At 42.3% G+C, this 27,593-nt stretch overlaps 1 protein-coding gene and 1 long non-coding RNA gene across 2 annotated transcripts; one reads left to right on the top strand and one right to left on the bottom strand.

Moving 5' to 3' along the window:
* Nucleotides 1-1,462: 1,462 nt before the first annotated feature.
* On the bottom strand, nt 1,463-4,285 carry LOC307154410. Its single transcript, XR_013820361.1, has 3 exons — nt 4,215-4,285; nt 1,621-1,693; nt 1,463-1,546 (listed from the first exon to the last, which is right to left on the bottom strand). It is a non-coding gene; the product is annotated as an uncharacterized lncRNA (long non-coding RNA).
* A 486-nt stretch (nt 4,286-4,771) lies between these two features.
* Nucleotides 4,772-27,075, top strand: LOC307154385 (uncharacterized protein). Its single transcript, XM_079864297.1, has 8 exons — nt 4,772-5,190; nt 7,038-8,237; nt 8,340-8,919; nt 9,723-10,633; nt 21,393-21,668; nt 21,835-21,892; nt 25,307-25,403; nt 25,915-27,075. Exons 2-6 carry the CDS (start codon nt 8,174-8,176, stop codon nt 21,873-21,875), a joined length of 1,872 nt encoding a protein of 623 aa, XP_079720423.1. The 5' UTR covers nt 4,772-5,190; nt 7,038-8,173; the 3' UTR covers nt 21,876-21,892; nt 25,307-25,403; nt 25,915-27,075.
* The last annotated feature ends 518 nt before the right edge of the window (nt 27,076-27,593 follow it).

The following is a 27,593-nucleotide window of genomic DNA, read 5'->3' as shown; positions in this document are numbered from 1 at the left end:
TTGCATTTGCAACAAGTGACAATTTAAATACTTAAAAAATATAACGCATAATCCAAAGATGCTGCTCTTAGATACTGATTAATCACACAATTTAGGTTAAATCATCAATTGGAATTATCCGGGATTAAATCAAACAAAACGTCATGTACAAGCAGCAAGTGAGACACACATCATGCCATGTATTGTAGAGACGTACACAGAAGCTAACTGCATTTTTAACGTATCTTCCGAAAATAATATTGACAGCAACAATAGGAACAAACTTTTCCATAAAGAGGTGATATTTCCACTATAAATTGGTTTCCAGGGGCTTAAAATAAAACAACTTGTGGCACACCCACTCAAAACGGTGTGACGAGACACTTCTCACGAGAATAGACGAGACACGAGATTGGGTTCACGAGAATGAGACGAGACGAGATTTTTGCGCAATATAGAAATCCTCAATGATCCTCAATCCTCAATCCATGCGGCGGTAAGGGCTCTCGATAAATAATCTAGCTTACGGTGATAATTGTCGACTACGCCACCCTGAATAAATCAGGGAATATCTAAATAACCCAGCAATTTGCATTAGGTCTCACAGGTTCGTGTGTGTCAGGGAGGTTAGAGACAAGAGTACCAAATAAATTACAAAAAAGGTCTTTTATTGACATACAAAAATGGTTAAAAACAGTATATTTTCTTAAAACAAGGGCGCTCAGCGCTCAATGCACAAATGTCAAAGCACAAAAACAGGTGCTCACAGGGGGCAATATGAATGGCACACACCAACATAGTCCTCTACCCACGAGGGTAGGAGGAGTCTCAAGAAAAGATTCAAACAAAACAAACACATATCAAACAACCAGGCTGAGTCGACCGGCGGAAGGACCACTTAATGGCTTTTCCAAAAGCGCAATCCTACTCACACACACACACACACACGTCACCGTGCACTTGGATCACACATGCAGGCACTTCAAAAGTGTCACCCACTGCAACACCACCACTACAACACTGCAAGAGAAGGTCCTTCCGCCTGGCCACCTCAGTTCCTGGAAGAACAATAAACAAAAGGAATAGACAAATAAGTAATTGAGTTTAGTAAAACCCCAAAATGACCAAAGAAAATATCACAGCCAAATTACACATACAATAATCAAGATAAACAATGACACACGCACTTAGATAACAAAATAAATCTAAACAAAATACACGAAATTGAACTAAAGAAATGAATAACAAAAGAATAGAGCTGGTGCAGCACACACACACATGCACTCACGCGTGCACACACACTGATTCTCGTACAAATAACAGGCAATTATTATTGATCACAACTTTTCTGTCACACTAAAAAGAGGGAAAGGAAGTAGACGATACAAATCCTGTGCCCTTATGAATTCCCGCCGGCGCGATCAGCGCGACACGGAGGGCAGTGCAAGCACCGTGGTTATCCGGGTGAGCTCAAGTTCATAAACACGGAAGAACGAGTAAGAGATTGTGCAGGGAACCAGCAAAATGGTCCCAAGGACGAAAGGGAGGACCCACGCCTCACGAACGCCTTAAAGAGAAGCAGCGAGATGTTAGAGCCTCTCTTTCCACTACAATCTTCCAGACATCTTACATGACACTTACCAAAAGACGACATCAACCCACATATAATCCCCACAGGCTACTGTTTACCGCGATCATCATAACCACCGATTAACTGGGGTACAGGAAGCAACGCATTAACAGTGATATAGTGACTCAGTATTAGGGCTGCAGCTATCGATTCTTTTTGTAATCGATTAATCTACCACTTTATCGATCGATTAATCGAGTAATCGGATAAAAAAAATTAGTGTGTTTTTAAACAACCAAAACAAATAATGCATAACGAAAATGATGTGGCTGTAAAATGATCAAGCATTTGGCTTTTATTTCTCAAAAAAAAAAAGGGAAAAAAGGGGGAAAAAGGAGTAATTTATTCCAACTCCAACATTTGGTTTCAAAACTAAGCCTATTTATTGTAATTTTTACCCATGTAGTGTTTATAAGTGCCAGTGCCAACAATTATATAACAATACAGTTAAGTCAACTTATTGTAAAACATGTATAACATGTAAAACTATGAATACAAACTTAAATAGTAAAGGCCATTTGGCCTTAGTTTTTTTGTCTTCTTAATACAACATTACAAAAAAAGGATTGCACCTTCTGCAAATTACCCACCTGAGAACAAAAATAAATAAAATGAATATAAAATATCAAGCCAAACAGGTACACAATGTATACAATTTATAAAAAAAAAAAAAGTGTAGCTTTGAAAAGGGGAATGTTTTATTGCAAATATGCATGTTGTTAAATAGAAAAAAAAAGCATTTTGTTTTTCACTTAGGCTATCGAAGTATATTAGCACGTTTTGTAGTATTTTTTTTTTTTTTTATTGAAAATGTTCTATGCTCAATTACTTTGGTAGCCGATTATGTCTTCCCCAAAAGTACGAGTGGATTTGGAGAAGCAGGCTGGGGAGTTTCATTTTTTTGAAGTTGTCTGTAACTATTTGGCAGACGTGACAGCCTACGAACAAGGTCTCGCAAAGACTGCAATACAATATGTGTTCCTCCATCACGTCCCGGTGTATACAGTAATGCATGCTGAGGAGGGTGCGTGGTGGGTGAGAGACGAGGGTGCGTGTGTGTGTCAGGGTTGCCAACTTTTGAGTTTAGCTCGGAGTGAGACTTCTCCAACGGGGGGGGGGGGGGGGGGGGGGTATTCCAACCCAATTTTTTGGGGGTATTTTTATTTAAAGGAATTAATTATAAAAGCGATTTAAGGGAATAAAGAAAAAAAAGCTTTTTGTATTAGTGAAATAATTGTAACTATTTGCAAATAACATTTTATTTTTAATTATGCATGCATTCTCTCTAAATGAATCAAAGAAATTATAGCATATTTTCAATTCAAAAAGGCTAAATTTAGTAAATATATAAAAAAAGTTGAGTAATTCGCGTCACCGGATACTGTCGGTAGTTGAACATTTCTATTGTAAAACAGTCAAATATTAAATGTTTTCCACTTACATTTTGCCAGGCATTCATTCACTTCTTTAATCATTCTGACATTGAAGAGCTAGACCGCTGAACTTTTAGTCATCCTAACACCAAACAGAGCGGTGCGTAATGGAGCGCATCAGAACAGCATCAAGAATATCAAATACATTGCAGTGAATCTTTTATTTGCATCTTAAGTTTATAGGCAATAATAATGACTGGTTTGCGAAAGTGTTGAACTCGGTGAGCTCGCGCAAAACACATCTTCAGGACAGCGACTCATTTAAACGCCTCTGATTGGCCAATGCGTTCAACAGACATGTCAGTGATTGGCTACAATGCTCAACGCTGCCGTACGCCGTGCGTGCGCTACAGTTTCTGTCTCGCATGCGTGCTCGCTCTAGATTCCGGGAGATTTTAACTAATTTGCGCCATAAATAGTGGTCCATCCAGTAGTTAAGAGCCTGAATTGTTTATAGTAATTCTGAAATTTAGTGCACACGAGTGAAAAAAAATACAGCACAGAAGAATGTCTAATTTAGCGTGAGATTTCTTTGTTAAGCGTGAGAGCGTGAGATTGAGGCTGAATGCGTGACTGTCACGCCAGATGCGTGAGAGTTGGCAACCCTGGTGTGTGTGTGTGAAGGGGTTCTTTTTTAGGCTATATACTCTCTTGCAATTGAACGTGAATACGTTACTACTTAAAAACATCAAAGCTAAACATCATATTTAGTCAAACCGCATCACGACATCACTACATACAGTTTGGGATTAAAATCAGCGAACATGTATAGGCTTAGGCACGGGCGGAAATATTGGCGCTGGGTCAAAGAAAAATGCGGGGGACAGAATCGTTACCTTGTTTCAGCGACGCTGAAAGGAAGCGATCCCAAACTTTAGACATTCTCTGCCGTTTATATGGACATCTTTACTCTCCGCCATCGCGCCAACTAAATTCAAAATGTATCACGCGCTATGGTGTGCTTCCTGAACACTGAACAACGGTCCGTGTGAAACAATCAGACACGCGTATAGTGCGCGTCATAGGAATTTAACGAGGCTTCGAGGCAGAGTTTTTGCCTCGAGGAATTTTTGTAATCGAGTAAATCGAGTAACTCGATGAATCGTTGCAGCCCTACTCAGTATACTGCACGCCATCATAACCACCACTCAATACAGGGATAGTTTACATACCTGAAGGGTGCGCAGACACCTATTCTGAGCTGATGAAATGCACCGTCGGAAATGTGCTTAAATGGAACGCTACAATTTGAAGAGATAACACATCAGTAGCGTTCTAAACACACAATTTAAAACACTCGCTACCAGCACATACCTGAGGCGCTAGTGGATGACGCACGAGGGGGCGGAGCAAAGACGTGACGCATCTCAGGATACAGCCAACCCGCATTAAATAGACCATACTCCCCCCTGATAGGACACCACAACTGTCAATCACTTAACTAATCCTGTCACAACTGGAAAACAGGCTGTTGTGTGTGTGCAGCCTAATTTGCGCGCATCAGGAGCTTGTGTTTTACTTTCAGTTTGGGATTGGCGATCGCACGTACTCCGTGGCGGCAGTGCTGAGCATTCTACAAGATAAGACATTTATCAGACGTTTAGGCTTTGTTGCGCAACAAATCCTCTGCCATCATCACGCGATCAGTGAACTGTGGTTCGTGCTGCACTGTGTGCGATTGCAACTCGTGCTGGATGAGCAGAGCAGACGTTTACAATGGGTTTTATTTAGATGAAAAACAGCGGAGGCCCGTATCTATGTGTGAATGTACTATTCTGTGCTCATTTGACCCTCACACTCCGTCATGGCGAGACCACGAGACAGCTTTTCACCCGACGAGAAATCTCCTCACATTTTAGTCTCGCGAGTTCTCGTAGCTCGAGATGCAGAGGAGCCATGGATGCATTTACACTGCAATTACAATTGCATAAATAATGTTATGAGATTAATGTTTTAAATATAACATCTTTAATATTGAAATATGAAAAAAAAAAAACAATTAACATGTACAGCGTTAGATTAAACTGAGAAGGGTCATAGTTATGGCGTCATTTTTTAGTCAAATGTCATGAGCGTGTAATACATGCTCACGAGCACATTATGTTATTTCACGCGCGCAAAAATGAACCTTCAGCTGGCATGATAAAAGTACTCGCGCACAAATTCAACAACCGAGAGGTGTACAGGTAGCTGCGAGCGAGCGCCTGGCATACTCTCATAGGTTAACTCTGCTTGTACAGTGGAATCCTGCTCGCGCGCAGCGGGCTTCTGCTCGCGGAGTGCTGTTTTGCTCACGCAGTGGATTTCTGCTCGCTCAGCTGATTTCTGCTCGCTCGAGTCTACACGACTTTTGACAATTTGGGGGCGGAAACCAAGGAGGGCACTGACCCTCTTATGATTGGTCACTTTCATCATGGAAAATCTTGGGAAATCCTAACCCCGCCCACCTTCTGACGCAGCGCGCGTCACTCAGCTCGCTCTGCTACTCCGGTTATCTCTGTGTATATTTTAGGCAACGAAATATGTTATAAAACACCACACTAACTCTTTTCGTTTTCATTTAAAGAAATCTTAAACATGATAGCCACACAAATGTGGTTCATGCAACGCGTATTGATTATATTCACTGCACATAACGTTTGCCTATTAAAAAAAAAACTAAATATAAAACACAAACCTGCCTCTTTTCGTTTTAAATATAATATAAAAACATTAAACATTTTAATATGGTCCAGGCAATATGTGCATTTGTACTAAACAACAGATTTTGCAGTAAACAACATTACAGTTTTTAAATTTTTAAATACAATTATTACAATTTAAAATGACAAAACTCAACCCAGTCTCTTTTTGTTAAATTTCAGTTTGATCAATATTAGCCATGATAAAAGTATAAGTAAAAGGTATAAGAAGCTACAAATAAAGCAAACAATTCAGTCAAACATACATAGTCAGCGCTCTAGTCTAACCATACAACGATGACCGGGTGCTCGGCGCTCATGTACCCCGCCTGGAACAGCCTTTCCTCGGCTATAGTCGTTCTGACGTTCGCCGCTTTCGCTGGCGTCTCTGTAGTGGTTAAACATGAGATATAATTCGTCTTGTGTATATCTAACGGGCGATTTTTGGTCTCGTGAATCTATAATTTATTCCCTGGCCATTGTGGCCAATCGTTTTGGCTGAGGGGAAGTTTCATAACTTTATAAGCTATTTAACATTACCGTTGTATGGTTTTACTAGAGCGCTGACTTTGTGTGTTTGACTGAATTGTTTGCTTTATTTGTATAGCTTCTTATACCTTTTACTTATACTTTTATAATGGCTAATATTGATAAAACTGAAATTTAACAAAAAGAGACTGGGTTGAGTTTTGTCATTTTAAATTGTAATAATTGTATTTAAAAATTTAAAAACTGTAATGTTGTTTACTGCAAAATCTGTTGTTTAGTACAAATGCACATATTGCCTGGACCATATTAAAATGTTTAATGTTTTTATATTATATTTAAAACGAAAAGAGGCAGGTTTGTGTTTTATATTTTGTTTTGTTTTTAATAGGCAAACGTTATATGCAGTGAATATAATCAATACGCGTTGCATGAACCACATTTGTGTGGCTATCATGTTTAAGATTTCTTTAAATGAAAACGAAAAGAGTTAGTATGGTGTTTTATCACATATTTCGTTGTCTAAAATATACAGAGATAGCCGGAGTAGCAGAGCGAGCTGAGTGACGCGCGCTGCGTCTGAAGGTGGGCGGGGTTAGGATTTCCCAAGATTTTCCATGATGAAAGTGACCAATCATAAGAGGGTCAGTGCCCTCCTTGGTTTCCGCCCCCAAATTGTCAAAAGTCATGTAGACTCGAGCGAGCAGAAATCAGCTGAGCGAGCAGAAATCCACTGCGCGAGCAAAACAGCACTCCGTCAGCAGAAGCCCGCTGCGCGCGAGCAGGATTCCACTGTACAAGCAGAGTTAACCTATGAGAGTATGCCAGGCGCTCGCTCGCAGCTACCTGTACACCTCTCGGTTGTTGAATTTGTGCGCGAGTACTTTTATCATGCCAGCTGAAGGTTCATTTTTGCGCGCGTGAAATAACATAATGTGCTCGTGAGCATGTCTTACACGCTCATGACATTTGACTAAAAAATTACGCCATACATAGTACTTGCATATTGTTGTCCTACTGTTAGTTTCACTGCTTCTATTCTCATTTGTAAGTCGTTTTGGATAAAAGCGTCTGCTAAATTAATAAATTTAAATGTAAATTAAATGTTTTGATGGCATTTTCTTCTCATCTTCCCTCTGTGTAAAGTGTTTATAAGCTCAGCATTTAACATTTCAAAGCCGCAATGTGCAGAAAACCACACAAAGATATAGAAGAAAAAGTATAAGAACATTTTGGATCAATAAAACTAAGAAATAACATAAATAACTCCAGAAAGGCCACACTGCAGTCAGGATTTACATTTCACATGCAAATCAAATTAAATCGGCTAAATTACCTGTGCGAGCAGGCTGTAAGTACAGCACAACATCGATGCACCAAAAACATAAACAATTAATTTACTAAATTAAATTAGAACAGAATATACCTTTCTGATAAATAAAAATACAAAACGAAATAAATCAGAATCAAGTCACAAGATGAGGAGCAAATGTGTGCAGGGGAACATATATTCAAAACACAAGCCACAAATAGTTAGATTAGATAACCCTGACAGATCAATAAATAAAACTAAAATAAAGAAATTATTAAAATAATGATAGTAGCCAGAATTTTCAACTTTGTCTTATTAACTGCAGAAACAACAATAAATGCTGGAGTGGCAGTCTTTAGCTAAACATGTTCACAGCATCCAAACATCTAATTAGAACCGGCTGAAAAGTTTTGAATCACGTGTACCCTATACCTGATCGAGAGAACAAACCCAGTCTTGTGTCTACACACACACACACACTCTTGCGTTCAAAGGGAGGATGATGAACACACTCACACACACACACACACACACACTTGCGTTCAAAGGGAGGATGATGAACACACTCACACACACACACACACACACACACACACACACACACACACACACACACACACTCTTGTGTTTCCTCTAGAAATGAATGTGAATCATGTGTGTGTTTTATAGTGTGGATCATTGTGGAGAGTTCAGAATGACAGCAGGATTACACAAATGTAGGTCTACACACACACACACACACACACACACACACAATCATTCAGTGATTTATTGTTGATTTGTGTCATTTAGTGAAATGTTTCTCTTCTTGTGTTCAGACGCCTGTGATCTCACACTGGATCCAAACACAGCACACACTCGTCTCATTCTGTCTGATGAGAACAGGACAGTGACGCGTGTGTTTGAGCATCAGCCGTATCCTGATCATCCAGAGAGATTTGATGAGTATCTTCAGGTTCTGTGTGGAGAGAGTCTGACTGGACGCTGTTACTGGGAGGCTGAATGGAGCGGGAGAGGTGCTGATATATCAGTGACATATAAAGGAATCAGCAGGAGAGGAGGGAGTTATGACTGTGTGTTTGGATGTAATGACAAATCCTGGAGTCTGCTCTGCTATAATAACAGATTCTCTGTCTGGCACAATAATAAAGACACTGATATTCCTGACGTCTCTTCATCCTCTAAGAGAGCAGGAGTGTATGTGGATGTGTCGGCCGGCACTCTGTCCTTCTACAGCGTCTGTGACACACACACACTCACACACTTACACACACTCAACACCACATTCACTGAACCCCTCTATGCTGGATTTAGGGTTGATTATTCTAACTCCTCAGTGTCTCTGTGTGACATTAAACAGCGTCCTGAGAGAAACACCAGTGATACACACACAACCGGGTGAGTGAAATATACTGTGTCTTAGTGAAGGATTTCTCCAGACTGAATAATAATTCAATCCTCTGTTCTTCATACATCACTAAACACTAGAGATGCACCATATTGGGTTTGTGCTGATACTCCATATGCCGATATTTCACAACATGTTTTGGCCAGTACCAATAAATACATATTTTCCTTTGTTTTGAAGCAACACAGAGTCTCTCCTGTGCAGAGACTATAAACACATTATTCTTCATTTTAGTTAGTTTAGAGCTAAATCTATTTCTCCTTCAGTTTCAGAGTTGTGAGGTCTCTGTGAATAGGGCTTAAGACTGATTTACTGGTATTTCTCTAAAGCTCCTGATCACACACGATCTCTAAACTGTAATTTGCTATTAATTTTCTGTAATTTTCTAGCTGTAGTGTGATCTTCTTTTCTATTAATATTCCTGCAGACGAGGAATAAGACAGAAATAGTCAAATTCACTCAGTATTACTTGATCTATTCCAGCACTCCCTCAATTACAATCAAGCACAATTAACTGTAGACAGTTGTGTTGTAAGCAGTAAAACAGTCCAGTTCTTTATAGTCAAACTCATTTATTATGTTTGATAATGAACATTTCTGTCCTCCCCAGACTGCTGATGGTCTTTATCTGTCCACCTCTGTGAAAATATCCACAGTTAAAAACACTGATTTATAGAAGACTTGACACATTATTCAGCTTGAGCTTATTGATGGAGAATATAGAGTTCATGTTGGCTAGTTAAACATAAACATAACTGACTCTTTGCTTATGCCTTCTTCTGGTTCTTCACAGGTTCTCTCAGCCCAAACCTTCTGGGCTCGATATTCACCCGCTGCTGAACTGTCAGTCGTGTGTCCATATAGCTGATTCTGATCAGTGGCTTCAGATTGAGCCGTCGGCCTGTACAGATGAAGGAGGGTCAAAGTTCAGGGTCAGCACTGACCCAGGCCGTTACGAGTGTGTCAGGACCAGAATGCGATGGGTCTGTGACTGTGTCGTCACCCTTCAGTACCGTACCGTAGACGGACTCTTCCTCAACGCAGAGCTGGAGAGGCTGCAGTGCAACCGGATCGGTCCAGTGATTGACGTGACGGTGATCTCAGGGAAACTGGAGGAAGTTCATCTGCCCCATTACGCCTGTTTAGGAGAGTCTGACCCCTCTCTCAAAGATGCTGTGAAAGTCCTCACCGTAAAAGACGAGGGAATAACCACAGAACCTGTGCAGTTGACCCGATTCCATGCTAAAATTGCCCAACCATCCTTCTCTCTGAAAACATTAATTATAAGTTGGATAATGGGATGGGACGAACACTGCGATCTTCTTCTCTACATGCATTCTAAAGATCCTCTCATTCTACATCTCTACTTGTTTCCAGTTGATGATCATGCAAAAGAAAAAGTTAAGAAAGAAAAGAGAAATGACCCAATAGAGCATCCCAGACCTGGCAGGCCATTTCGCATGAACACGCCACACATTCTTGACGTTCCTGGTGCCTCTACTATCACTCCCAAAGAAGGGATCACATTCACAAGAGAAACTCCCCCAAACTTCTTCAAGGTCAACACAAGTCTGGAGAATGATCTTCAAATGACTCTTATTAGAGAAGAGGATCAGAAGACTGTCTGGACTACAACGATTGAGAAAAATGAACTCGATCAGATTCGTCCTAAGAGAGACGAGCCGCGTCTGAATAGTGAGGAAGGTAAATAACAGTTTTTTGATAAGCATTGGTCAGATCTCATTCAGGGGGTTACAAATGTCCAGATCATTGCAGATAAACTCTGTCAGCAGAAACTAATTCATGAGGGACAATATTCAGAAATCACACATGACAGTTTAGCCAGTCAGGAGAGCGTGAGAAAGACCTGTGATATTATACTGAGGTTGAAGCAGAGGCAGAATCCAGATCCACATGCAGCATGCTTTATTAAATAAACTCAAAACTTCACAGATGCAGACATAGACTCAGGACCAAGACTCGGGAACAGAACAACATACAAAGTCAAGAACCCACAAACACTGACACAAGACACAGGGTTTAAGTACAGAGGCAAACAAGATAACAAGGGGCTGTGGTTAACCAGAGACACCTGGGGAGACTAAAAGGCATTAAACATAACGGGGAACTGCTAAACATGGGACAAGACAATTAATTGCTAATGACATTGCAAAGAAACTCGTAAATATTTTATATATTTAATTGTTTGTTTTTCCAATGCAAAGTAAACTCAGAAAACTCAGGCTTGGTTACTCAGAAAACCAATTGTTCGGTTTAAGTGACATTTCGTCAAGCAAAAAGAGTTTCTGAGGCAGGGCAATTCTTAATAGACTTTTCACTCATTTCCTCCACTTCTGCAGTTTTCTTTCTCTGTTTGCATTCACTCGCTTCCCATAGTAATTTTGATATTGAATTGTCAATACAACATTTTTAGAGAACTTCACATAAGCTGACTTCATAAATTTATTTTCCTAAAATGTTTTTGTCTGAACTCACCATTATGATTACCAGTGTTATATTCGGTTGGGCACTTGGAACTTCATTTATATTATTGTAATTCTATTCTAAAGGTGACATAACTTCTAACTAAATCATTTACTAGTTTATTTTTTACGTTGAATAATGGTCTTTGAAAATTGTATTGCTAACACCTGAGTCATTAACACCTTGTGAAACTTTTAATTGGGTTGATATAATCCCACTATATTTGTGACAATATCTTGTAATTGCCCATGCTTGAGTCACAGACTTCACCATTCAGCATGTGAAACACAACAGTGGTAACTATAATAAATCAAGAGTAAATCTAAAGTAAATTATCAAGTTCTCTCTACATGTCTTTTTTAGTTACTAGAACTCTAGTGTAAGTGAACTATACTAACTAAGCATTTGCCAGTACAACATACTATTTCTATTTCACTTTACTTAGTTTTTTTAAGGCAATCGGTTTGCATGTTTTTTTTTTTTAATTAGGAGTATCTAATTAGATTCTACAGTGTATACAAACCTTCAGTTCGTAATCTAGCGGTGGGGGTTTTACGCCTCAGGATGTGTATTTTATTAAGTTTTCTTTTCTCTAGTTCATTGGAGGAGTAATCTTTATAAGAGTTTATTACACGGCTGTATGGAATACTTGATTCTGATTGGTCAATCATGCCATCCAGTGGTATGATATTCCCAGATAACAACAGAGAACAGAAACAGAGACTCATCCGGGTCACTGAAGTCAGCAGCGCTATACACTCGCTAGGAACGGGTTTTACTTTGTGGAAGTTTTGCATTTGGTGAGCTGATAAAATATTTAAACTTAGTCAAATCAATATTTTGTGTACAGTTAATTATGCCATCCAGTATCATGGACTCGCTCTCTGTTGTTTCATACAAATGCAGCTGTTGCCATCGTGACTATTGTTTTGTACACTGTTGGATTATAAAATACAAACAGGTATGATTTTAAAACAGTTTAATCTGAAATCAATATCTCAGTAACACTTTAGAATACTATTTCTTACTTACTGCATAACTAATAATAATTACTGAAGAACTAATAGTTAATTAGCATCTGCTCTGGTGAGTCTTGTTTTGTGTGAAACATGACAGGATTAGGGATCAGTGGCTGCTCCAGAGATTTTCTGTTGCTGGTGCTATGGGGATGCTCAACACTTAAAGCATCTTTTGCAGCGATTTTTGTGTGAGCATATCAGTGAAGACCCCTGACCACTCGGTGAGTTTCACGTCTTTGTAAACGTACTTGGTTACTTACGTAACCTCGGTTCCCTTAGAGATAAGGGAATGAGTACTGCGTTGCAAACGCTGTGGGAAAACTCCTTTTCTCGAGAATATTGAAGCCTTTATTTTAAAACGCATTGCTGCAGCACAGGCGAGAGCATCATGCTCGCGCGAGCTAGCTGATAGGCTGTGCTGTAGGCAACTGCACGAACCAATGGCGAGAGAGCAGAGGCGCGCGAACCAATCAGAGAGCTTGGCGCCCTGCCATACTCGAGCGCGCCAAATAGGGCGTGGCAGGAGAGTATAAATACAGAGAAATCTCGCCATAAAACAGGTCTAATCGACTGAACGAAAATATCTGATGTTCGAGAATAGCACGGCAGGGCAACGCAGTACTCGTTCCCTTATCTCTAAGGGAACCGAGGTTACGTAAGTAACCAAGTACGTTCCCTTACGAGAATGTTCTCTCGTACTGCGTTGCAAACGCTGTGGGAACACTTTTTAAAACGCCGTGCTAAGTCTCGTGGCTACTCTAATCCAGGAATCCCGGGACAGGAAGTGTAGCCAGAATACCACAGACCAGAACATCGGGCCTAAAGATATATAGTGTGTACATAGACTGGAGCAAAAAGGCCAGCCTATGTAAAGTTCCCATACAACTTAGAGAATTAGCCTGGATCCATAGAGCCAGGGCTAGATGGAGAGAACTCGTGCTTGTAAAGCAGGGACCTCTAAGTTATAAAATCTTGCAAATGTGGATGGAGCTGACCAGCCTGCCGCCGCACAAATGTCTTCAATAGGGACACCACTAGTCCAAGCCCACGAGGAGGCGATGCCTCTCGTAGAGTGAGCTCTAACACCTATGGGGCAAGAGAGGCCCAGTGAGGTGTATGCTAGAGCAATAGCATCAACTATCCATCTGGATAGTGTGAGTTTCGTGACCGGCAACCCCTTGGTCCGGCCCCCGAAACAGACAAAGAGCTGTTCAGACTGTCTAAACGAGGCCGAACGCTCCAAGTATATTCTCAGCGCTCTAACAGGGCAGAGCGTGTGAGCATCACTGTCTTCTCCCGAAGCTGGGAGAGCCGACAGCGAAATTACCTGTGCTCTGAACGGAGTAGAGAGCACTTTAGGCACATAACCGTGTCTTGGCTTCAAAAGGACTTTAGAGTCGTTAGGGCCAAACTCAAGACAGGAAGAGCTCGTAGAAAGCGCATGTAAGTCCCCTACTCTTTTGACTGACTCCAGTGCCAGCAACAGAGCGGTTTTCAGGGAAAGGGACTTTAGGTCCGTCGACCGTAAAGGTTCAAAGGGAGGTCCCTTAAGGGCCCGTAGAACCAGGGAAAGATCCCAGGCCGGTACTGAGGGTGGCCGAGGCGGGTTGAGCCTCCTTGCTCCTTTAAGGAAGCGAACAATAAGGTCGCATTTTCCCAAAGAAGAGCCAGCCACCAAAACGTGAAAAGCCGCAATGGCTGCCACGTATACTTTGAGCGTGGACGGGGAACGTCCCGCGTCCAACATCTCTTGAAGAAAGGAAAGAACCATTGGCACTTCACAAGTGTACGGGTCGAGGTTTCGAGCCTGACACCAGCTGGAGAACACTGACCATTTAAGGTGGTAGAGGCGTCTGGTAGACGGAGCTCTAGCCTCCAGAATAGTATTCAGGACGCCCTCTGGGAGGTCCTGGGGTAACCGTTGAGTGGCCATGCATGAAGGGCCCACAAGTCGGGACGGGGGTGCCAGATCCTTCTGTTCGCTTGAGCCAATAAGTCGCTCCTCAGAGGAATTGGCCAAGGGTCTGAAACAGACAGCTGCATCAACTCTGGGAACCAAGATTGGGGCCGCCAGAGAGGAGCTATCAAGAGGATCGCACACCCCGTGTTCCTGATCCGTTCGATGACCTGAGGTAACATCGAGACCGGAGGAAACGCGTAAAGGGGAAGATTGGGCCAGTCGTGGGCCAGCGCGTCCCTCTTCTTCGAAAAGAAGATTGGGCAGTGACAGTTGTCTTCTGAGGCGAAGACGTCTACCTCTGCCTGCCCGAAGACCTCCCATAATAGGAGAACTGTCTGGGGGTGGAGTGACCATTCCTCTGGGGGAACGTTGCCCCGAGAGAGCATGTCTGCTCCTGTATTCAACGTGCCCGGCACGTGAGCTGCTCTGAGCGAGCGCAGATTGGTCTGAGCCCAAAGTAGCAGCTGAGTAGCTATGGCGAACAGATTGCGGGATCTGAGGCCGCCCTGGCGATTTATGTAGGACACCACTGACATGTTGTCCGTCCGGACCAAGACATGGTGTCCTGCCAGGTGTGGAAGGAAGGTTTTTAGGGCTAGAAAAACTGCTCTCATCTCGAGGCAGTTTATGTGTAGGCGTTTCTCCGAGCTCGACCAGAGGCCGGAGGCAGGCCTGCCCTCATACAGGGCTCCCCAACCTGAGTTGGAGGCATCTGTCGAAATGACCCTCCTTTCTGAGACCACTCCCATGCTTACGCCCTGCTGATATCAGCTGGCGTTCATCCAGGGGGCCAGTGCTAGAATGCAATGCTGGTCCACCCTGATACTCAAGATACCTGAACGCCAAGCGTGAGGCGGTACCTGAAGTGCTAGCCACAGCTGAAGAGGACGCATGCGCAGTAGGCCTAGTTGGAGTACTGAAGCTGCCGAAGCCATAAGGCCCAAAATCCTCTGATACGTTCGAAGGGGTACATAAGCGCCCTTCGTGAACGACGCGGCGAGCCGCTGAATCGAGAGAGCACGGGTTGATGTGGGCCATGCTCTCATAAGTACGGAGTCTAGAACTGTTCCCAGGAACGTGATACGTTGACTGGGTAACAGAATACTCTTGGAGAGGTTCACCCTGAGCCCCAGGCATTCCAGATGACTGAGAAGCCAGGCTTTGTGAGTATGGGACTCCGCCTCTGACTGAGTCAAAATGAGCCAGTCGTCGAGGTAGTTCAGGATGCGCATTCCCCGCTGTCTTAGGGGGGAGAGAGCTGCATCCATGCATTTCGTGAACGTACGAGGTGCCAGTGCCAGTCCAAAAGGTAGAACTGTGTACTGGTATGTCTGCCCCTCGAAGGCGAATCTCAAGAATGGCCTGTGGTGGGGGTTCACTTGAATGTGAAAATACGCGTCTTTTAGATCCACTGAAAAGAACCAGTCGCCTGGGCGAATTTGCGCCAGGAAGTGTTTGGTTGTAAGCATTCTAACGGCCGTGTCATGAGGGCTTTGTTCAGATGTCTGAGATCTAAAATGGGTCTTAAGCCGCCGTCCTTCTTCGGGACGAGGAAGTAACGGCTGTAAAACCCTGACTCGCTTAGTGCGGCGGGAACTCTCTCGATAGCCCCCTTTGCCAGCAGACCCTGTACTTCGGTGCGGAGGACGTCAGACAATGTGCTCCTTACCGAAGTTTGAATAACAGCTCGAAAGCGTGGGGGTCTGCGGGAGAACTGAAGCGAGTAACCGCGCTTTATAATGTTCATTACCCACTCTGAGACTCCGGGTATGGCCTGCCATGCCAGAGCCCGATGAACCAGAGGTATGATCATATCTGAAGACTGAGCGCCCGGAGACGGGGGCTCGACTAGACATGAATGTGAAATTTTGCTCGATTTGTGCTTTTTGTGGGTCGCTGTTAAAACAGCGTTTGGGTGCAGAGGTGCATGACGAATAACAGGCCCTATTTCTGCATTTAAAACTACTCCAGCCGCCTGAACTGAAGAGGGGGCTGTGAGAAGCGTTCGAGCGATCTTCGGGGCTGGTCCGGCCGCGGCGGGACATGAACCCCTCTTCCTGTCGGTTAGGACGGCTTCTTAGGCTCGTGGTTGAGCGTGAGCTTCGGCCTGGGCCCCTGGCGCTTGGGGAACGGGTACCGTTTTGCCGGCTTTAGGTGCTGACTGGTTTCAGCCGCTGGGCGGGGCTGGTGAACCTGAGGCACTGACTTCTCTGGCCGCGGCGCGCTCTTGGGACGCCGTGAAGCCGAGCTGGAGCGTTTGGGGAGAAAGTGCTTTATAGCACTTGAAGCCTTCTGCGCTTCAGTGAAACGCTCCGCGAAGCCGTTGACAGATGGGCCGAAGAGACCGGATGTGGAGATTGGAGAATCCAAGAAGGCGGTTCTATCTGCGTCCTTGATCTCTGTCAAATTGAGCCACAGGTGGCGCTCAAGCACAATCAAACTGGCCATACTGCGGCCGAGGGCTTGTGCGGTGGTCTTCGTGGCCCGAAGCGCCAAGTCTGAAGCACTACGGAGGTCTTTCAGGGTGTCCGGGAAAGGGCCTGACTCATCCATGGAGCGGAGGAGCTTAGCTTGGAACGCCTGAAGTGTAGCCATGGCGTGAATCCCCGAAGCAGCTTGACCAGCGGCGGTATAGGCGCGGGCGGCCAAAGCTGAGGTAGCCCTGCAAGGCTTAGAGGGCAGCGCCATTTTAGACCTCCAACTACCTGCAGTGGGAGGGCATAAATGAACGGCGACCGCTTCCTCGATGGGGGGAAGAGACACGTAGCCCTTCTCTTCAGCGCCGTCAACGGAGGAGAGTGTGTGAGAAGCTGAAGAGCGTGTTCGCGCTGAAAAGGGCGCGCGCCAGCTTTTTGTGAGCTCCTCGTGGACCTCTGGCAGAAAAGGAGAGGCGCGCTGACGGGGGGCCAGTTGGCGGCCCGGCAGGTACCACTCGTCGAGGCGGCCTCTTGTAGGTTCAGCTGGAGAAAGCCAGTTGAGTCCTAGTTCGTCGACAGCGCGAGACATGACACGGAAAAGTTCGGCGTCAATGCTCGCACGTGTGTCAGGACGATCACACAGAGAGGAGGGGGCGGGGTCCGCGGAGCCCGACCATTCCTCGCTCTCAGATGCCGCCACAGAAACTGCGTCATCCTCCTCAGCGGATCCGCCGAAGGAAACGAGTCCCGCCGCTTCGAGAGAGGGGCGTTGATCGCTCCTCGCGAACAGAACCGGAGATGGGGGGGAGGGCGAAGCACGCGGGGAGAGACCCGGCGTGAGCTCTTCAACCTCACCGCATTCAGGGATCCTCTGATCTCGTCGCTTCTTCCTACGGGGCTCGTGGGGCGCCGAAGACGGAAGTGAAGCGGGTTCACCCTCTGAAGTAGCGAGGGTGAGTCGAGACCGGAGAACCGCCATGGTCATGCTGTCACAGTGTGGACAGCCGCCTTTAGTGAGCGCTGACTCGGTGTGCTCAGGACCGAGGCAGACAGCACACAGTGTGTGTCTGTCAGACACATGCAGGGAAACCCCGCAGGACTCACAAACAGGCATTTGAATCAACGCCGTTTGCGCGCTGTGAAAACAGCGATTTGCTCTTTTATGAGATAGCAAAAAGGATACTCGTCGGATGCCACAGGGAAACGCTCAGCCGGCGATCTGCAAAGATGATCTGCCAAGACGCGAAGCTGTTCCGCTGAAAGGGCTTTTCCACGGCGAGCGGCTTCTCTCTGGAGATTTCAGCGAAGAGGTGAGTCTCGAAGCTGAAGGAGATTAGATCTGTTTTATGGCGAGATTTCTCTGTATTTATACTCTCCTGCCACGCCCTATTTGGCGCGCTCGAGTATGGCAGGGCGCCAAGCTCTCTGATTGGTTCGCGCGCCTCTGCTCTCTCTGCTCTTGGTTCGTGCAGTTGCCTACAGCACAGCCTATCAGCTAGCTCGCGCGAGCATGATGCTCTCGCCTGTGCTGCAGCAATGCGTTTTAAAATAAAGGCTTCAATATTCTCGAGAAAAGGAGTTTTCCCACAGCGTTTGCAACGCAGTACGAGAGAACGTTCTCGTAAGGGAACGAAAGTTTAATGCGTTTTAGGAAGGATTGTTCCAGTGCCCATAGGCTGCCATTCTGGAGGTGGGGGGGAAAGCGAAAGAAACCTAAAATTCTCGGGACAGCAGCATGTGTCCAAATTTTAATCTTAACCGATCTATTTCATCAGAAACGATCTGTAAACAGGGCTTTAAGTGTAAAATACCGAACTTGTCCTTTAAGAGAAGGTGCTTTGAATTTTGGGGCGTTTCATTATGGAGGTCGCATCAGACCACCCTTGGTATACAAATGCGTACACGCCCGCATTAACTATACTCGTTACGCGACTACAAGCATACTGTGTATATATGTAAAAGTATTCAACGCAAGGGCTATAGACAGGAGCGCAACTACCAAGTGTCAGAGGGGTATGCAGCAACAATTTTGGCAATCATCAATCTGGTGCACTTTGAGAGTTAAAAATTAAAAGCTTCAACCCATATTCAGTATGCAAATTAAACAAAGAAAAATTCTAATCTTTTTTAGTTACAGTGTCAATCTAAATTACACTACTACATAATAATAGTTATAATATTAATCCCATGATAGTAATAGCCATATATTGTAAAACAAATGCACTGCAAAATAAAGGAAACTTTCATAATTAGTTTTGTACTAATTTCTATACTTGAAAGAGTATATTTCTATACTTCACATTAAAGATGTGATTGGGCCAGCCCAGTGTCAATCAAGAAAAGAACCAATGGGCCGCTGATCTTCGTGTTTCATAGGGTGTCAGAAAAAAAACTAACGCTGACTTTTTTTTTTTTTTTTGACCAATGCATTACACAATAATTACGTACTAACCCAGTGCCGCCAATAAAGCGAAACAAAATTAATGGGCCACCGATGTACGAGTTTTATGGGCCGTTAAGACAAAAAAAAAAGAAAAAAAGTATGAGATGTATCGGCCCAAAAAGCACATCGGCCCACCAGGAATCTCCCGGTAGTCCCGATGGCCAGTAGCCTACATGCCTGGACGTCACACTTTAAATCCTACCTGTTGCCTTTCACCATCCACTTATTTAGCTGCTGTCGCATCAATTGACATGCCATCTCATTTTCCCTCTTTCTTTTTCTATTTTTAGTCCCCGACAGCTTTTTTGCTTTATCCATCTTTTTCGAGGACAACAGCCACTAACGTTACTCGTTCCTGCTCGCTCAGCGCTCATAAAGCCCGTGCCCGCTCGCGATTTTTAAATTATTATTTAATTCCTATTTTTAACAACATGGAAAAGACTATTCAAACATGACATTAAAATATAAATATTAAAAATTACAGATATTTCTTGGGGGTGCTGGGCAGGTGCTATGGCTATTATAGGGGGGAGCTACGGCACCACCTAGCTCCTCCCTGGCGCCGCCACTGTTAGGGATGAATGTAGACACTGTGCCACTTTGGTGCATTCCACACAAATATAAGTTTTTTTCATAATTAAAGGGACATTGTGTAGGAATTTCTCCCATCTAGCGGTGAAATTGTATTTTGCATTCAAATGAATAGTGCTCTACACTGCCTCTTTTTTTTAAAATGCGCGTTGCATCTACGGTAGCCGTTATGTACCAAAAAGCTATGACAGGATGTCCTCTAATAGCACTTCATTGAGTTTTCCTTCGGGCGAACTGGTTTGTTATTTCAAACAAACTGCAACTTGACACAACGAACAAACGAATGTTACAGTTTTGAACAAACAAAACATACAACCTTGTTTTTAGGACCTTCTCTACTTTACTCAATAGCTGCTATTCATCAAAGAGCCTGTTTAACTTTTACTGTAACTATAAATGTTCTACTGTCTATATAATAAAGTACACAACCAAGCAATGAAAAAAAAGCTTGTAATTAAGACCGTAACATTGACTTACCTGTCGAGAAGAAAGCAGGCAACTTCAGGGTCTCTTTTGAAAGCCTTCTCCTGCATTAGCTATCCCGACATAAACCCTTGTTTTTATAATCTCCGGTCACGTTTCCACGTCTATTTTGGACTTTTTTGACGACGAGGACTCCTTATCCTGTGACTCAGCATATGTATGGTCCTCCATTATAAATAACCGTACAGTGCAGCCTTTTAAACTTGCCGGGGCAGTGACAAGCGCCTCTCTCTGCTCCTCCACTCCTGCTGGCTTCAGTCACGTGACGCTTGGCTCTGAACGAAAGCGTGTGTGGTGTTTGTGGAAACGCGTTGGCCTAGAACTTTTTGTCCCTCTCTGCTATTATAGTTTTTCAAGATGGCGGAACTACATGGAAGCCTCCATGGACCGACCCGTCCCATGTATATAAAGATAATAAATTCTTCGTTTACGAGGATAAGTCAGATAATTGGCAGAGGTATTTGTACACCATTGAGGACATATGTATGAATAAAAATATTGATTTTAGATAATAAAATACCTAAAAAGCTACACATTGTCCCTTTAATGTAATTGATTACGTCAACACATCATTCTTCTGAGTAGTTCTATGCAACTTTATTTACTAATTTGATTCCTTTTTGTAGGGAGGTGGTAAAACTTGGGCTTGTGTACTGTTGTAAAATGAATATTACAATTAATGTGCTATGGCAAGTTCATTTATAGTTATATAAAGTTCATAGGAGGAGCTAAAATATATCTACATTATACACACACAATAATTTTACATTATTTAGCTCAAATAATTCATTTAGATCATGTAAATGTGTTATTCAGTCCTTCCATAGCAACATATAACGTTTTTGCACCTCTGACTACTAATTGTACTATACTCGTAAAAACCTTTTTATTTAAATCTTGTTTCCTGCTTTGTGTGTGACTCGCTGAAAAATCACTGCCTGTTCGACAAGAGTTTGGATGAGATGCCTCTAAGAGACGAGACCTGATCTAACCCTAACATCTGAATACTTCGAATCATGTGTTTAGAGTGAAACATACTGAAGATCTTTTTCTTTTTGTCCTGCAGAAGTGAATCAGCGAAGGAATATGGCGTCTGTTAAAGAGCTGCTCGTGAACTCACTGAAGGATCTAGGAAAAGATGACCTGAAGCACTTTCAGTGGTACTTGAGGAATAATGAGTGTATTTCAACTTCTGAAATGCAGAACGCAGATGTCTTTGACACAGTGGACACGATGGTGGCACGTTTAGGACCAGAGGAAGCTGTGAAGAGCACAGTGAACATCCTGAGGAAGATGAGCCAGAATAATCTGGCTAAAGAGTTGGAGAACAAACACAAGGAAGGTAATGTTTAAACGGTACATTTAAATGTTTTCTTTCATTGTAAGGAGTGACTGTTTAGTACTGTAATGGATTCAATGTGAAAAATGAAGTCATTGTTAAACTCAAATGTTTCTCTTTGCTCAGCTGATGTGTTTGTGTAATCTGATGTTTCATCTTTCTCTCACAGCTCGGACTGAGGGCAACATGAAGGCTTCTTCCACTTGCTGATTCAAAACAGATCAAGGGTAAATGATGAAAAACGTCATTCCCTGTATCACTCACGCATGCATTCTGGTAACAAAACAGAGTTGATGGGGATTATTTCCAGTGAAATATTGTGTGATGTGTGATGTGTGATCCCCAGTCAGCGATCGGTCATGAAATGTGTAAAGCACAGCAACTTCATGATACAAAACAGTTGTGTAGTGTGAAAGGAACAGCGATATGATGATTTTATGTTATGTATACCCGGCATTAGACGGGGGTTCTCAACTCTGGCCTTCGAAGTCCACTTTCCTGCAAGGGCAAGTCCAAGGGCATTTCTCAAGTACGCAAAGTTCTGGCGTTCGTCCTCTGTAGTTCTGACTTGCCAAGATCGACTCAGGAGAACGAACTCTCGAGGACGCAGGTCATGTAATTCTGCTAATGGAACAGCAGCGTTCTTGATAATGTCACTCACCTCGCTCTGCTTCTCCGGTTATCTCGTTATGTATATTTTAAGCAACAATAAAACTAAATATGTTATAAAACACCACTATGCCTCTTTTAATAGCCACACAAATGTGGTTCAGGCAAAGTGTACAGTGATTATCTTCACTGCATGTATATTTATAACAAAACAAAATATAAAACACAACCCTGCTTCTTTTTTTATGTCAGTTTTAATTATCATTATTGTAATTATAATTACATGGCTTGGCTGAATTCCAATGTAGAATGCGGTCTGTTATTTCTTGATAACAGACCGCTGCGAAGTATAACAGACCGTTGCCATGAAAAACAGCGCGTTGCTATGGACGCGGAATGGACTATTTTCTTTGGCGGAAGCAATACAATCGTTTTTAAATCAATAAACTCCTTTTTGAATAAATAATTTGTGTCAAATTATTTATTTATTTTGTAGGTAGCCATGTAATATGGCTCCGCTTCACGTCGGGATCCCGTTCAGCCTGTCGGGGTTGTTATTCACTATAACAACCGGCTCACTATACATTATCCCTTACATAATAACCATTATAAAAGTATAAGTAAAAGGTATAAGAAGCTTTATAGGAAATAAAGCAAAAATTCAGTCAAATGTACAAAACAGCGCTCTAGTAGGCTACAATGGTAAAGATAAATAGCTTAAATATATAAAGTTATTCATTTTACCGTCAGCAAAAAAGATTTGCCAATAGATTCATAAGACCAAAGATTGCCCATTAAATATAGACAAGATGAATTATATCTCATGTTTAACCACTACAGAGACGTCAGAGCCAGCGGCAAACGTCAGAAGGACTAGCCGAGGATAGGATGTTCCAGGTTAATGTTAATGAACTCTGATCGCCTGGATCTCACAACTCACAAATCATCAGATCAAATTTTCAAATAGGCGATATATATATATAATCCACAGATTTGTAGGTTTTAAAAAAAAAGTAGGTTTAAAAATAAAATAAACCAAGTGATTGAGACTGCACAGACCGAGGCATTTCAATTACCTTACAAGCTTTTGTCCCTTATGGAACGAAAAAAATATTTCCATATATTTCTGATCAATATATTACATGGTTTAAATATACTGAAAAAAATATGAAATAATATATGATTCTACAGCGTCTCTGACACTCACACACTTACACACACTCAACACCACATTCACTGAAGCCCTCTGTGCTGGATTAGGGTTTATTATAACTCATCAGTGTCTCTGAGGGACATTCAAGATTGAAACTGCTTACATTTGCTTATTTTTATATAAAAAGGTTTCAGTTGCATCAAATACTTGCTAGATTTGGTCTTAACTTTGTACCCTCCTTTACGAAAAATTAGCTTATTCAAGTGTGCTATTAGTATCTATCTTGAAAATACATTAGCCAAAAGAGATACATCCCTGTAAATTCAAGCTTCGCCTTTTGAGCTTTTACTCAGTGGCACCGTGACGAATGCGAGGGGAGATTACTCATAATACAGCCGCTGTAGGAGTTAAAACGCCCTCGGAATGGGAGGGGCTAGAGAGTAATATTCAGTTGGTAGTCATATATACGGTGACCGGGAGGGGACATGTTCGGTTCACTTAGTTTTGTCGTGGCCACAACATATAAACTCGTGGGAACGTCATATTAAGTCGTGGAAACGTGATGATAAATCGTGGCCACGAGATCATTTTGTTGAGGGAACAATATATTTTTCTCGAGGCCACGACTTCATATTTTGAGAGAACAACATCTATTTCTTGTGGCCATGAGTTATGTTGAGAGAACCACACCAGTCAATACTGTAACCATATACAGCAGTCGGAGATGGAGATGACTGATGATAACATTGTACTTTGAATTAGGAATGTCATATAAAGATATAGTGCGCTTTCAGGCATTAAGACATGGGTACGTAAGTGAAAGACACCTGATGCGCATTCTTAAGTTGATTGGGCTTTTTCGTCGGAAATTTGAATTTGAATGAAATACTCGGGTCACGAATAAAGTCCCTTTTAAGGCAATAAACAAAAACAAATTATGAGAAACTTAAATGAACAAATGACAAAGTAAATTATGACCGGGGTAAAAGGAGGAGCCAGTGTACGTCGCGTGTGAAGATTCGATTATTCCCACATGTAATAAAACTCGTAGCCACGAGAAACGGATGAAACATTAAGTCGTGGCCACGAGAAAAATATATCGTTCCCTCAACATATGATCTCGAGGCCACGACTTATAATCACGTTCCCACGAGATATTATGACGTTCCCTCGACTTAATATCACGTTCCCACGAGTTTATATCTTGTGGCCACGACAAAAATAAGTGAACCGAACATGTCCCCTCCCGGTCACCGTACATATACAATTTCACCTCTAGATGGGAGAAAATCTCACACAGTGTAGCTTTAAGACTTCTAAGTATACTTGGCTTGTAGTTGTTTCCACTTTAGATAGAGTAGACTATTAAATACTTTTAAAGATAGTCTTAAAAACCTACATGAAAACTTTCAATTATACTTTCAGTAAACTACTAGTTCAGTAGTTTTACACTGAGCGTATACTTCAAAGTGTCCTTTCATCAACTAAAAAATGTACTACAAGTATTAAAATAGTAAACTTATAAGTTAACTTGTAGTACAGATGCAGTACAAATGAGAAACGTAGTTGTGAACTAGTTGTGCACTTAAAGTTTACTACTGTCACACTTATAGTACACTTAAAAGTACACTTTTATATACTAAAAAGTGTGTCAATGTAGTCCCATGCAGTATTGAAACAGTTCACTTTCAAGTTTACTACAAGTACACTGATATTAGTATACTTACTACATAAAGTGTACTTAAAAATATACTTGATCTTTACTGAAATATACTTCATAAAATGAACTTGAAGTACTGTGTACATCTTTTCTGTAAGGGCTGTGTGTGCATAACACACTCGATCTCACTCTTTCATTCTGCCTCTCTCTGTGCTCCAGGTTCTCTAACCTCGAGAAGCATCGGGAGAATGATCTTCAAATGAGAGAGGAGGATCAAACACTGCAACCACTGAGAAAGACACGCTGCGTCTGAATAGTGAGGCAGATAAAGCATCATTCTTAAATAACTGGCCAGATCTCATTCCAAGAGTTAAATATATTGGGAACATTGCAGATGAACTGCTTCATCAGAAAATAATTAATGAGGGACAATATTCAGAAATCCCACATGTCAGTTTAACTGTCAGGGTTCTGCCCTGTCAGCTTTGTCTGTGTTGTCTTTGTTTCATGTCTCTATGTTTGTGTTGTGCTTAAACACATGGCTTTGTCTTTGTTTGTGTTGGCCATGTGCTCCTCTGTTCCTGCCTCCTTGTTTCCCGGCTCCACGCCCCCTTGTCTAGTTGAATCCTCATTTGTCTGAGTGTTGTCACCTGTCCCTCATGTTCTCTGTGTCCTTGTTTGAGTCCTCGTTTACCCGAGTGTGTTCACCTGTGCCTCTTGTTCTTAGCTCCCTTTATATGTGTGCTCTTGCTCTTATGTGTTGCCAGTTCGTTGGATGTTGTGCTACTGTGTCGATTCGTCACTCTTGTCTGTGCTCTCTCACCCAGCTCCTGTACCGGAGTCTCCTTGTGGAGTTATTTCCTCAATCTCGTCTGTGTATCCAGGCTTCTGGAGGTTGTTTGGAATTCCGTCATCCAGTTCCAGTTTGCACACGTGCTGGGTTCATCCATGTCACTCTTCCTCTTCTGAGATTGTTTATCCTGGTTGCCCGCCTGCTATACGTGGTGTTTTGAGTATAACCCCTGTTTCTGCTTGTCTACAATAAACTGCTTGCTTGCGTTTGGATCTGCGACTCTCCTTCTGATAGAGCGAACCGACCACATCTTGTCATCTGTCAACCGTTTGTCAATAAACCTGTTAACACTCGTTCTGCATTTGAGTCCTCCTTCATAGATCGGTGACATTAACCAGTGAGTAATCCAAATAAAGTTGAATTATAATTTTTATGTCAGTATTTGTTCACTAATGCCGTATTCAATATTCAGTACACTATTTTGTTGCTTAAGAATTTAACATTTGGAGAAAAGCGTTGTATATTTCAGTGCATGGAAATATTCTGAATGATAGACACTGAAATGTGCTGTAAAGTAAGACTGTCATGGGATAATGCACAAAAAAACTTATATTTTATTTATTTTGAACTCAAATTCCCTAGTGACAACATACTATACCCCTAATGGTGGGTAAGTTGAGCCACTTCTGTGTCACAAACTCACGAGGCATTAGAAAGTTTGTAAGTACATCAGGAGTTTATTTAAATAACACTTGCCTGACGGCTCATGCTACTGCTAACCCGGACGTCGACGTCACTTCAGTCACAGAAGTGGAAATATTCTGAATGAGAGACACTCTGAATAATGTGCTGTAGAGTAAGACTGTCATGAGTTAATGGACCGTTTCCCCCTTTTTTATTTTGAACTCAAATACAGAAAAGGTAAAACAAGTTTAATGTTAAAGTAAATGTGTAGCAAAATTTGTATTTGTCTAACTGTATTTCATACTTGTTGGTGAATTGTTTATGTACATTTTTATAAATGTTTTTCATAAACTATGAAATGTTGAATTTTCTTAAAAAACACAGCTGTGGCAAATAGAATCCAGCTCTTCTTCTCATGTGATTATATTCTTCTGCAAACACACACAGTTTGGTGAACTGCAATGAGGAACATTTAATATTTTCTTTAATAAAAGCTCTTTTTTCTCACTTTATTTTGTTGTGTCATAATTTAACATTTGGATATTTTGGATATTTCACTGCATGGAAATATTCTTAATGAATAGACATTCTGAATAATGTGCTGTAAAGTAAGACTCAGGGGAAAATGCACACAAAACTAATATTTAATTTATTTATTTTAAACCCAAATTCTCCAGTGACAACATACTATTCCCCTAATGGTGGGTAAGTTGAGCCACTTCTCTGTCACTAGCTCTATTTCTGTGTCCTTATGAACATTTCCTTTATTTGTTCTGATAGAACATTTGACCGCTGTGTTGTGATGAACACAATGATCTGTCATGAACTTCAGCATCAACTCTAGAGAAATGTGTCCAGTAGAGGAACATCTGTGACTGTTGTAGTTGAGAGAGTGTTTGGCATCATTGAGCTGATAGGAAAGAAACACACAGGACACATGAACTCTAGAGAGAGCGTAGGTCAGACGGGCCGCAGATGAAAGATCGATCAGACCGTTGAATCTCCAGATGGGCTCTTTTAAAATCAGTA

The sequence above is a fragment of the Squalius cephalus genome, assembly GCF_949319135.1.
Source record: "Squalius cephalus genome assembly, chromosome: 2".
NCBI classification, from domain to species: Eukaryota; Metazoa; Chordata; class Actinopteri; order Cypriniformes; family Leuciscidae; genus Squalius; species Squalius cephalus.
The sequence above is the reverse complement of the archived record's forward strand: the minus strand, read 5'-3'. Positions and strand labels throughout refer to the sequence as shown.

Coding starts and splice junctions, on each gene's coding strand:
- LOC307154385 (XM_079864297.1), top strand. CDS start 8,174: ATGTGTGTGTTTTATAGTGTGGATCATTGTGGAGAGTTCAGAATGACA. Junction 8,920..9,722: donor AGTGATACACACACAACCGG/GTGAGTGAAATA, acceptor GGTTCTTCACAG/GTTCTCTCAGCCCAAACCTT. Junction 10,634..21,392: donor GCGTCTGAATAGTGAGGAAG/GTAAATAACAGT, acceptor TTTGTCCTGCAG/AAGTGAATCAGCGAAGGAAT.